The 13,781-nt window shown below is 33.7% G+C and overlaps 1 protein-coding gene across 1 annotated transcript in view; it reads right to left on the bottom strand.

Moving 5' to 3' along the window:
- The window catches only part of LOC104734130 (protein SCAR4-like), a gene marked incomplete at its 3' end in the record, with an annotated part of 3,661 nt that extends 2,317 nt beyond the window's left edge, over positions 1-1,344 (bottom strand). Inside the window, exons 1-3 of the mRNA XM_019234424.1 lie at positions 965-1,344; positions 330-493; positions 36-159 (exon numbers count right to left, since the gene is read on the bottom strand). Of these exons, the coding sequence (XP_019089969.1) occupies positions 36-159; positions 330-493; positions 965-1,125 (449 nt within the window). The remainder of the gene's footprint in view (positions 1-35; positions 160-329; positions 494-964) is intronic.

Here is a 13,781-nt window from a genome sequence, read left to right as displayed (position 1 = left end):
GATGAAAATATCCAAGATGTACTGAAAATTTATACTTGTCGAGAAGAAAGAGCTGCGGAGGAGCACGGGATTCCTCGTATGAATCAATAATACAATGAGGCAAGTTGCGTGGGGAAATGAGGTCTTGTTTTGGTAGAAGATTAGAATGCCATTCCAAGCCTGAGATAAATGGATGAATTGTCAGTGTTTGGGATCTAAAATGCTTAGTTATATTGTAAAAGAAAACATATATAGCCAGGCCAGGAAGGAAGAGGAGTCCATAAAAAATGCTTAATTATATTGTAAAAGGAAAAGAACAAAAAAAAAAAGAGGAGAGTAAAAGAAGAGGCCTGGATGATAATAGAAAGGTGAATGATCGGTTTGAGAGAGAAGGGGAATCTCAAAAGAAGGGAAGTGAGCTTCGAGGTGTTGGAGACGGAAAGCCAAGCCATGGCCTCTTGCTGCAGTAGTCATCATTTCTTCATGCAGGCAATGGAATACCTCAGCAGCAAACCTTAACAAGTAGTAGTAGTAGTATTAGTAATAAAGAGAGATTAAATAAAAAAGAAGCGATTGATTTACATAGGCCCATAGAGGTTCGGTTCGGATAATACAGCAAGCAAAGAGCATAAATGGATGATGAGATAACCAAAAAGAAGAAAGATTAATCTCATTCAGCCTAAAAAAAGAAACTAGAACTACTTACTACACCGAGCAATTCCACATCTAACTCCTTCATCATCAAATCAATCAGGGTTCCGGCGGCGATCAAAGGAATTTGAAAAAACCTAAAGAATTCTCTCAAACACTTGGGGGGGGGGGGGGGGNGGGGAATTCTCAACCGATACATACATACATACATACATACGGGGGTATTGCATTGTATTGTGGAGCCACAATTCAAGCAACAATAATAATAATAATAATAATAATAAAATAAAAAAAAGGATGTTGAGAGAGAGAGAGAGAGAGAGATGAGGCATACACGGCGAGGTCGCCAAGCTGGCGCAAAACGCCGACGAGTCCAGCCATGGATGCAGCTTCGAGGAAAGCTTCAGGATCATCCTTGTGGGCGGAGGAGGATTGGTAGAGATCCTTATCAGCCAAGTCGTACTCGTTCCGTATCTGGTATCTCGTCAATGTCATTGTGCGCGCCGCAATCGGATTACCGGCCCGGCCCCCTAATATAATTCTCCCTCCGGATGCTTCTCTATCGTTTTGAGTGAGTGACGTTATCCACCATTAATAAACAAAAAAAAGAGAGAGCTTTTCAGAAGAAGAAGAAGAAGAAACAAATTCTTTTTTTTAACTCTGCACTGCACACAACGCCTCAGGCTCAGCCTCGGGAGGGAACAAGAAACCAAAAAAAAAAAAAAAAAAAAAAAGGAAAAAGGTTTTATTATTTTATTTTATTTTTATGTTTGGTACAGAGCGAGATTGTAGCATAGATAATTAATTAGATAAAAGAGTTGAAATTATATAACGGTCCGTGATTTTCATCAAACGGTCAGGATCATAGGCTTCACCATGTGGTTGCTGCATTTGATCATAACCTTAGCGTAATCAATCATCATTAAAAGTTTTTAAAAAATTATTCAACCGGTTTCAAACATTAAAAAAAAAAAAAAAAAAAAAAAAAAAAAAAAAAAAAAAAAAAANTTACATGTACCACCATGCATCCTCCTCTACCGGTTCAACCGAGACCAACCGTTTTATTATTATTAATCCAACCATTTATATACTGTATGTATTTTCATGTATGTATTTTTGCTTCCGATTTCAGAAAGAAAAAAAGAAAAAAAACGAAGAATGAATCTTGTATAAAATATGTTTTTTGTTTGGTAATTTAATTATATATCTTATCATCTTGTATAAATCATAAATTTTGACGTTCAGTTCTGCTGTATCATGAGATGATTTCGTTGTATATCTCTTATCCAATCTTATTAGAAAGAAAGGACAAACTTTGCTTAGAATCTTTCATTCAGATTTAGAAAAAAAAAAAACTAATACATCTGCTTGCTGTTAATAATTACTACAATTATAATTGTACGAATTATTGTCTTCGAGTGGTTGTGGTTGAGATCAGTTATTGAACCTGCTTTTTGATCGTTACAGCCACCTTCATCCACCTATATATGTTTTTTTTAATTACAAATATTTTACTATTGATCACGAACAGTGCTAATTATTTTAATGTTCTTGATTAGCAGGACTGCGGCAATCTATTGCATGTCTTTTTTTTGTTTTTTGTATATATAAACAAATTATTTGACCGTGTTAACTAGGAGATATTTCGGTAAACCATTACTATAACATTTTGGCAAGGAATTTAAATAATAAAAAGTAAAAATAAAATAAAAACCAGTACACCAATCTTGTTTGAAAAGATATAAAGAAACAAAGGTTTAGAAAAAAAATGCTTGCAGCTGTGCCTCCAAAGTTATATTTCCTTTCTTTTCCTAATTTTGTTAGAATTACAAAATCGCTAATATGGGGGTAATTTCTATTTATTCTTCTTCTTCTTTTTTGTCAACAATTTCTATTTATTCTTCAAAGATCTTTTGTTTTATTTTTAAATTTTAATTATTTGGTACTGCAGTTGAAAAGCATCACGAAAAATAGTATCACGTAGGCTTCCAAGGAAAGACTATATGATTACTCATATCCTATTTAAGGCATCATGGTTTGGTAGATTGTATTGAGCATAATTCGTCGTGAAATGAATGTGTCGTTGTAAAGTCAATTCGTGAAATGTGTCCAACACAAATGGTCTAGTTGACAAGTTATTCTAAATGGTTGGGCTTAATTTACTTATCGAAGTCCAACAAACGAGACCCAAACTGTTTGTAAGCAAGCCCATTCATTTAGAGTGTTCGATAATTAAATGCTAAAAATCCACCGTAATAGGGTAACGCGGCGTATTAAGTTCGAGGAAAAGGTCGTTTTTGAGGACGATGGAAACAGGTCACCAAACACTAGGCTTCTGTTTGGTTTGGTACCTGCCCCTTATACATTGGTCGATCGAGCGAATCACTTTCACTGACCCCATCGTCGACGCATCTACTACTGTATAAGTTTATACGTATTTGATGTGGGTGGAATCATAGGAGCAAACATTTTTTTTAGCAGTTAAGAAACTCCTAACTAAAAATTCGAGATTGTTTATACCAGGAATTGCACAACACTAAGTAAATAAAGATTTTGGGGGAACAGTGGAACTAGTCCTTTTATTAACGATGAAATTCGAAGTCGTCACTTACAAAGAGCCAAGATTAAGTTCACAGGAGAACTAACAAGCAGAACAATGACGAGCTAGTAAGTGAAAACGGATTACACAGAAAACAATAACAGATATCGATGCAAAGTATTGTTCTCTGGATAATGTCTCGGGGTCTGGATCATGTTTTCAATAAATGTCTAGAGTTATTTATAGGTAAGTATGGAGTTAGAGCACTCTAGGGTTTCTGCGCGAAATCCCAACATTGTCCTCCGAGGTTGGTCCATTTCTTGTTATCTCTGGTGAGTCTTTGTTGGGCCAATTTGGCAGATGGGGCAAAGCCCTTATCCAACAGAGATATTTTCTCTTATTCGGATTTCTAAACTTAAACCATTAATTTCTTTATAATAAATTGCACACTATTTATATGAATATGATGATGATGATTTTGATAGCATCGTTTTCTATATATATTTTTGAGTTTATGTAGAGATTTGTTGGTACAAGCTAAAGAACGGAGGAGAGGAAGTCGACTGGCCCCCAAGGCAGTCTCGGACACCCAATTAATAACTAACACATTCGACGACAAGTTACATTTAACCTGCAGCACGTCGCCATTAAATTCCAACTATATATTGTATATGGATGTGTCTTTGTATCATTTTATTTGATACTACTTCATAACTTTGCTACGTGCAATGTATTTGTGGCCCAACTCACGTTACTTTCTTCATTCGTTTAAACTATACTAGTAGTTAAATGGATTCTTCTCTGGTTTATGTCTTTATGATATATAAACACGAGATCATGTAGTTAAGTCCAATGGTTATTGATTACAAACGTGTGCACTGTTAACTCGGAAATTCAATCCAAATCTTAAAATTTCCAAAAAAAAAAAACTCCCTAATTTATCAGTACTACACTTGTTGCGTTTTATGTTTGTGTCTGTTTTTGTGTTAACACGTATTGTTATGATGTTCTTTTTTTTTCTTTCAAATTAACCCATAACTTTTACTATTGAACCAGAACTCGTGGTTTGGCTACAACGAAGCAATGCAAGAAACTGATGGAGCATAGAAACGTGAAAAGACAAACATATTTGGGGTCAGAATCAGAACAGTACAAATTAATTATTATAGGTTTTTAAGAGAATGTCCAAATCCCGACAGTGTGCACGAGGGGTTTAGTTGGATCCAGCTTGGCCTCTTTATTGCTCATTTAATGATACGTGGACTACACATTTCCTCCGTTTTAATCCATTTATAATGTATTAGTACTGTTCTACAATATTGAAATATGATCATTCTTTTATAATACTACAATGAGCTTCAGTCGTGATTAAAAAAATACTACAAGCTTAAGTCATCTTGCAAATGCAAAGTTTCGTAACCCCTGAAAATGCGACTCTTCAGTTTTCACAATCATATCCCACAAGGCAGAAACAAGACACTACTATATTGTTTTACTTTATACTTACTGTATTATGAAAAGAAACTTACTTTTTCAAAAAAACCAAAAGTTGTATCACTAAGAAACTACTAAATATTTGTATAAATTAAGAAAATTCTTGTTTTTTTTTCTAAGACCAAAAAGGTTTTTTTTTTTTTGGGACAAAGACCAAAAAGGTTAGATATCACTAAACCGACTAAAACGTTGTTCTTTCATTTTATATTGGCTGGCTCACTTATAACAATAGTTGGACGAATCTAGTGGGAAGATTGAGACATATTGTGATTGTTCACTAGAGACAAAATTAATTATAAATTTATAATAGATGTGTATGCACTATGCAGTATGCATCTGGTTCAGGTTCCAACTATGAACTATTAAGCAAACTTAGTTACTAGTAATTAACTTATTTACTTGGAGAACGACATAATTAAAACTTTCCAAGCGAGCTTGGTTTTGTTAGACGGTTGGTTTATATCGATCAACTACTACTTTTTTTTTTTTTTTAATTTAGAGGTTTCAGGCCTAGACCCGTACACCTCCTCAAACCATCGTCTCTCAAACCTCCGAACTCTAGACTTTACCAAAGAGTTTTATAGTAGAACTATCACGCTCGGTAATAATAAAAAAAAAATAGAACCATACTCAGAAATAAATCATTTAGAAATATATGAAAAATGTCTTATTGAAATTGAGAAAGATAGAACCATACTCCGAAATAAAACATTTAGAAATATTTGAAAACTATGCCTACTAAATCGAATACTGGATTAGTTCAGATTACAACCCATAGCAACGTATAATGGTATTTCGTGATCAACAACCATCAAACCATATGTAGGATCATATTTGATATCAAAAGATGAATGCGAGCAACAATTTATTAGAAGTAATTTCAGGGGATTACAAACCAAACAATATGATGTAATTTTAGAGGATTAGTCAGAAAACAACTTATATAATCGCGACTATCACCGACAAAACAAAATCATAATTGAAAAAAATATATATATACTAATAAACAAGTACTCGACGATTGAAAAGAGAAGCAAGCCATGAAATGACCCTCTCTACCGTCACCGAGAGGATTTATGTTGACTATAAAAGGAACTGAAAACTAGACAAATACATACCCAAAAACTAAAACCTCTCTCTTCAGATTCTATCCTATTCTAAGTTTCAAGAAAAAAATTAACAAATGAAAACACACAACGTAGAGACTTTGACAAACCAGGGAACCATAGAGTTACTCTACAGGGCGTTGCAACAAGGAGACGCCTCAACGGTAGCCAAAGTGGTGGCCAGTGATGTGGAATGGTGGTTCCATGGACCGCACCATTGTCAACACATGATGAGGCTACTCACTGGGGAACCACCTAGCCAGGTTTAGTTCAGATTTGAGCCAAGTAGTGTACAAGTACTAATGCCTGCAGGTCATGACTGCGTGATTGCAGAAGGGTGGGAGGGTTCAAACGTGTACTGGGTTCACGTGTGGAAGTTGAAAGACGGAGTGGTCACTGAGCTAAGAGAGTATTTCAACACATTGCTCACTGTTACAGACTGCAGTCTTGGAGCAATAGGATGGGACATGGGGCGTTGTACGGTTTGGGAGAGCGTACCGAAGGACCTGGGTCGTGGTTCGTTGCCTAGCTTGCTGTTAGCTATTTAACTATAGACTAGAGATTAAAAGCAACATAAAGTTTGTGTCCGGTGGTTTATGATTTGCCTATATACATTATGTTCTAAAAAACAGTGTGTTGTGAAACGCAAGTTGTATATATATATATATATATATATATATATATATATATATATATNTTGGTTCTAAAAATTGTCTACTCATTTTCAGGTTCATCACATAATCATGCATCAGCAAGTGTAATTGAATTCAGAATAAAATCACTTTCGTTACCTTGATCCAGTCACTTGACCATCGGATATATATAATTGAACTTTGATTTCTATTTAACGACAATGAAAGAGCACGTCATGCTGCCAACTTACTTGAGTCACTCCGACTCCAGAACGAGCAAGCTGCTAGCCCCTGAGGTTCCAAGCAAATATAGTTTGATGTCAATGACTGGAGTCTCAAGAGAAGATGAGAGTATAAGAATTATGAAATGTTGTTACTATTCAAAACTCTCAAGCCAGAAGATTCAGAGACATGTATAAAAGAGATTGATAAGATCGACCAAATACGAGATAAACGGACAACTAATCAAGATTATGGAAATAATGAAGATATGATTATAGGGAAATCAAGAAAAATCTGGAAGATTCTTCATAAATGTCAATATATATGATAATTTAGGAAGTTTACCTTTAATAAGTCAATATGATAATTTAAGATCTCCTAACAACCTGGAGCCAAAACAGACGTAACTCGTAAGAGTTTTCCGAGCACTCTATTCACCTCTATCACACAGACACTAAACCTAGAGAACTCAAAACGTGATAAATTGTAAAATTGTGAGTCGTCGATCGAGGCTTCTTTATGGGCCTTTATTGGGCCTCCGAAGGAAAAGGGTTAACTGACTTACATTACATATTGTTATTATACCACAAATTATTGGGGTTGCTTTACCAAAGCACTGCAACGTTCAAAATTTATCCACAAAATGATGTGAAGCTTAAATGTGAACCAAAAAAAAAACTGTATGATGTGAAATGTTAATTCAGTTTTCTGTATTTAATCGAGTTTTTCCAACTTATGCTACAACAAAAGTAAATTTTTATTTTTTGATTTTACTCTGATGTAGGTAGAAAACTTACAATTATATCATGCTAACAGTTGCCGTTGTATACATTCTTTTTGACAAACTAAAAACAAGTAATAGGCTTCCAGGGATGTAGCCTTGAATAATACATGTAGATAATGTAAATGTATTGATATTTAGATAAATAGAGGAGAACAGCTCAGATTAAACAACAGATATTTGACAATATAATTAACACTTAACACTAATTAAGCGTGACAATAGAATATATACATAAAGTCTGATCTGCGTCACAACAGTAAGTTCGCATTTCTGTGTAAGTGCCAGATTTAGTGTGATACATGTCTGCCACCTACTATCTCATTAATTTTTAATTAGCCTTGTCTAATCATATTATTATTTAGTAGTCCATGCTTCAAAATCTTCACACTATATTCTATATAAAAAACCATTTTTCAGATAAGAAACTAAAAAAGGTATTAAATATCATAAAGAATGTCACAAAAAATAAGCAGTTTAGTCATCCAATTAAGGATAGAATAATCAAACCTAATTATACATCAATTAATTTAAAAAACTGATTATTAACGAAACATATCAATATTTTATAGCTAATCAAATTGAATAAGAAATACTTATATCGAATTAACTTATCTTTTAAATTGAATCCCTAGTAGTAGTTTAATTGGGATTTGATTTACTTTTTTTTTTTTTGGCAAACTGGATTTGATTTACCTAGGTTTCTTGTTTTTGTTTTCTTTTTCTTTATTTTCGGAAATAGTTTGATTTACAAACTTTTTCAAGTTCACTGATGTTATTTTTTTTAACCGACAGGTTAAAAATAAATAGTACACAAATTCGTTTCTTTTACGGTTTAATTAATTTGGTTTTTTTTTTTTAAATTGGATTATGGTTTGAACTTGAATATAAGAGAATAAAAATAATTTGGTATAAACAGAACCGATTCAATAATTTAGGAGAACTATTTGTGCATCGGTATAATTTTGTTGGGATAAAATCATAATTTTGAAAGAAGTTGAGGTAGCAATATTGGCTATTTTTTAATAAAAACATTTTTTTTAAAAACTATATAGAGACCTTAAAATAATTGAACCGACAGTTAAAAGTGTTTTGTGCTCGTTGGTGAGATGTCCATTAAATATGTCTGAATGACAACCCATATTTACATACTTTGCCTTCTATATTTCAAACCAGCTCCATGACCATTACAATAGGAAAACTGACATATTATCAATAGCTTTTTTTTTTCTCATCTAAGAGACTTTATATTCTAGAAGATAATAAATAAGGTCCAGAACCATCGCTATTTTAATTTGGTATAGCCAATTACAAGTATGATGATATTGATTTAATCGCGTAATAGCCAAAAAAAAAAAAAACCGTAACTAATTAAATGATGGAATGCAACATAATATTTCTTAGTTGGTAACTAAAAATTTGACTGCGAATGTTATTTTTCGATTGTTGGATTAATTTTCTGACACAAAAGTAAAAATTTGACTGCGAATGTTATTATTTTCCCATAAACTATCAATATACCTTTTTAACTGAAAAAATATTATACCTTAAATATAAATATTAAAAGATTTAAAATTAGTTTGTCTCTACAAATTTGGATGATCACATTTGTTGAAGTTGTGGTTAACCAAAACTAGAATGGGAATGTATAATAGAATTGCGTCTCGATCAAATCTGCAATTTTTAAGTAAGAATAATGATTTTTGTTTTTGTAGGCAAATCAAACTTTCATTAATTTTAGAGAAAATTACAGACATTATACAGAATTATTGAAACACGATTATTACATATACAAATGTATACATTGAGAAAAATGCAGAAAAAGGTAGATTGACGATGCTTTCCAAAGAGTAGCCTTACTCGCTAACCAATTGTACGATTGGTTATTGTCCAACTTCATATTTGATTTCTCTTTGTTACGATTTGCATCCAACATCTTGTGGCTGACTTTCTTTTTTGTGAACCGTAGTTGTAAACCCGACATGTCCAAACATAACTCCGAAATATAGACATAATGGTACCAATGCATCCGTACCAAAGTCTTTCTAATAAATCTTACCTCTGTAATTTTCTTTGACATAAACATGACTAGCATCAATGTAGTAGTAGTCACCATCGTGATATCTTTTGAGAGAAGCTTCTTGCTAAAGTTCAGTAAACCTCTAAAACTTACTAGGGAGAACCATAGTCCTTTGTTTGATCCCAAACTATGGCCTACAATATCATCAACAACACCCAACCATCAAAGGATTTTAGTAGTCATAGTCACAAGTTTTTGATTCTGCTAATGTAGTATAACTACCATGAGAGACAATCGAGTTGTCTCCATCTCTTGTACAACTTCGACCAATAAAGTACCATGAGCATCATCAAATACATAACTGATTTCGTGTAACTCCATCATGATAATAGGTTCCCTTCTAAACATTATTAATGCATTCCTCAAACTCCACATCTGACCAAATATCATATATTTGCGCCTATACTTGATCAAGCCCACCTTTAATTTCAAAATGCCAGTATAGCAATAGCCAAATTGATATAGCCATAAATCCATCACCCAATCGCTAGAATAACTCACATTCACTCCCGGATCCCATATCCTACTTTGATCTTTGTTTCTAAGATTGAAGAAATACAATTGAGATTGAAGGATTCTAAAGGATCGAAGAAACCTTATATTGGTGATGAAACGACGACCATCAATCGGAGATGGAAAGAAACTGACATAGTTACTCTTGGGCCAAGGCTTGAATAAGGTCAGAAATACACTCTCCCATAAGGAGAGAAGGGAGACGCGAGTTTGAATAGAAATCCAACCGCGACAGAAACGAAACGAGGCAATCTTTTCCGAACTCAAATACGAAACCCCCAATGAGTTTTGAGTGTGATGAAACACCACATAAGCCGATATGATGCCAGTATTGAGACGGTAAAAACAAACGAAAGTTGTTAGACTCAGATCTTTTCATACCATCATGAGAAAGAAGCAAGCGTTGGAGATTTGGAATCTTTGATTTGCCAAAATAATTAACTTAAAACTATACATAAGGGAAGATTGAAAGACGAGAGTTAATAGAAAAGGACCCACCGACGCCAAAGAAGCCGGCATCGGCCGAAAAACTATGGAAGCCGGTGAGTTTTTGATGAACCGTCTCCTTTGGAAATATCGTCTCAGAGAGAAACCGCTGAGTTCCTTCGAATAATGATTTTTTTGAAGTAATAATGATAATAAGGAAAATATTACTTAGAAAACTCATCCGCTCAGTCTAATCTCCCTTTGATATACGCTAAAGATATAAGAGGCTTCATAACGTGATTTGTAATCAATAATATGGTGTTTTGTTCACCAAAATAGAATAAAAATAATAACTAGCTATATCTAGTTATTGGCTTATGTCCCAAAGTTTCTTTAAGCATAATTGACTAATTTTCACTTTTTAGGTTTTCTAATATATTCTCTCAATTGGTAGATTTAAACTAGAAAAATCAAGTTAATAATGAGCGTGATGTCAATTTTACTTTACCAATATAAATAATCAAATGGATGTATGTAAATTTGAAAGTAGTGTTGTCTTTTGCNTAACTGATTTCGTGTAACTCCATCATGATAATAGGTTCCCTTCTAAACATTATTAATGCATTCCTCAAACTCCACATCTGACCAAATATCATATATTTGCGCCTATACTTGATCAAGCCCACCTTTAATTTCAAAATGCCAGTATAGCAATAGCCAAATTGATATAGCCATAAATCCATCACCCAATCGCTAGAATAACTCACATTCACTCCCGGATCCCATATCCTACTTTGATCTTTGTTTCTAAGATTGAAGAAATACAATTGAGATTGAAGGATTCTAAAGGATCGAAGAAACCTTATATTGGTGATGAAACGACGACCATCAATCGGAGATGGAAAGAAACTGACATAGTTACTCTTGGGCCAAGGCTTGAATAAGGTCAGAAATACACTCTCCCATAAGGAGAGAAGGGAGACGCGAGTTTGAATAGAAATCCAACCGCGACAGAAACGAAACGAGGCAATCTTTTCCGAACTCAAATACGAAACCCCCAATGAGTTTTGAGTGTGATGAAACACCACATAAGCCGATATGATGCCAGTATTGAGACGGTAAAAACAAACGAAAGTTGTTAGACTCAGATCTTTTCATACCATCATGAGAAAGAAGCAAGCGTTGGAGATTTGGAATCTTTGATTTGCCAAAATAATTAACTTAAAACTATACATAAGGGAAGATTGAAAGACGAGAGTTAATAGAAAAGGACCCACCGACGCCAAAGAAGCCGGCATCGGCCGAAAAACTATGGAAGCCGGTGAGTTTTTGATGAACCGTCTCCTTTGGAAATATCGTCTCAGAGAGAAACCGCTGAGTTCCTTCGAATAATGATTTTTTTGAAGTAATAATGATAATAAGGAAAATATTACTTAGAAAACTCATCCGCTCAGTCTAATCTCCCTTTGATATACGCTAAAGATATAAGAGGCTTCATAACGTGATTTGTAATCAATAATATGGTGTTTTGTTCACCAAAATAAAATAAAAATAATAACTAGCTATATCTAGTTATTGGCTTATGTCCCAAAGTTTCTTTAAGCATAATTGACTAATTTTCACTTTTTAGGTTTTCTAATATATTCTCTCAATTGGTAGATTTAAACTAGAAAAATCAAGTTAATAATGAGCGTGATGTCAATTTTACTTTACCAATATAAATAATCAAATGGATGTATGTAAATTTGAAAGTAGTGTTGTCTTTTGCTTAACAATTAAAAAAAAAAACTTTTTGGCGCGACTTCCGTTATGGAATTATTCTATTTATATTACATATTGTATTCTCTCCACTCACATCTCCATCACTCTTCTCTTTTACAGTGGAATGTCACGTGTCGTTCCCATGATTCAAACAGAATATTCCTTACCAATTAGCAATATATATACCAATACACACACTTCTTTTGAAATACAACTACAAATCGATCATGCAAAATCAAGAACTTTCGTATACGGTTTCAATATTAGGCAGTTAATCTATCAGATACAAGTCCAAANGACCATCAATCGGAGATGGAAAGAAACTGACATAGTTACTCTTGGGCCAAGGCTTGAATAAGGTCAGAAATACACTCTCCCATAAGGAGAGAAGGGAGACGCGAGTTTGAATAGAAATCCAACCGCGACAGAAACGAAACGAGGCAATCTTTTCCGAACTCAAATACGAAACCCCCAATGAGTTTTGAGTGTGATGAAACACCACATAAGCCGATATGATGCCAGTATTGAGACGGTAAAAACAAACGAAAGTTGTTAGACTCAGATCTTTTCATACCATCATGAGAAAGAAGCAAGCGTTGGAGATTTGGAATCTTTGATTTGCCAAAATAATTAACTTAAAACTATACATAAGGGAAGATTGAAAGACGAGAGTTAATAGAAAAGGACCCACCGACGCCAAAGAAGCCGGCATCGGCCGAAAAACTATGGAAGCCGGTGAGTTTTTGATGAACCGTCTCCTTTGGAAATATCGTCTCAGAGAGAAACCGCTGAGTTCCTTCGAATAATGATTTTTTTGAAGTAATAATGATAATAAGGAAAATATTACTTAGAAAACTCATCCGCTCAGTCTAATCTCCCTTTGATATACGCTAAAGATATAAGAGGCTTCATAACGTGATTTGTAATCAATAATATGGTGTTTTGTTCACCAAAATAGAATAAAAATAATAACTAGCTATATCTAGTTATTGGCTTATGTCCCAAAGTTTCTTTAAGCATAATTGACTAATTTTCACTTTTTAGGTTTTCTAATATATTCTCTCAATTGGTAGATTTAAACTAGAAAAATCAAGTTAATAATGAGCGTGATGTCAATTTTACTTTACCAATATAAATAATCAAATGGATGTATGTAAATTTGAAAGTAGTGTTGTCTTTTGCTTAACAATTAAAAAAAAAAACTTTTTGGCGCGACTTCCGTTATGGAATTATTCTATTTATATTACATATTGTATTCTCTCCACTCACATCTCCATCACTCTTCTCTTTTACAGTGGAATGTCACGTGTCGTTCCCATGATTCAAACAGAATATTCCTTACCAATTAGCAATATATATACCAATACACACACTTCTTTTGAAATACAACTACAAATCGATCATGCAAAATCAAGAACTTTCGTATACGGTTTCAATATTAGGCAGTTAATCTATCAGATACAAGTCCAAATTTAAGTCTCTTATTTTCAGACTCATAGATCAATACTGGACAATGCATGGATAGTCAGTCGTCTGGTTTAATAGAAGCTACATATAGATTCTAAAAGAAATAAATATATACTGTATACTGTTGTTT

Source organism: Camelina sativa, chromosome 13 (assembly GCF_000633955.1).
Source record: "Camelina sativa cultivar DH55 chromosome 13, Cs, whole genome shotgun sequence".
Classification (NCBI taxonomy): domain Eukaryota; kingdom Viridiplantae; phylum Streptophyta; class Magnoliopsida; order Brassicales; family Brassicaceae; genus Camelina; species Camelina sativa.
The sequence above is the reverse complement of the archived record's forward strand: the minus strand, read 5'-3'. Positions and strand labels throughout refer to the sequence as shown.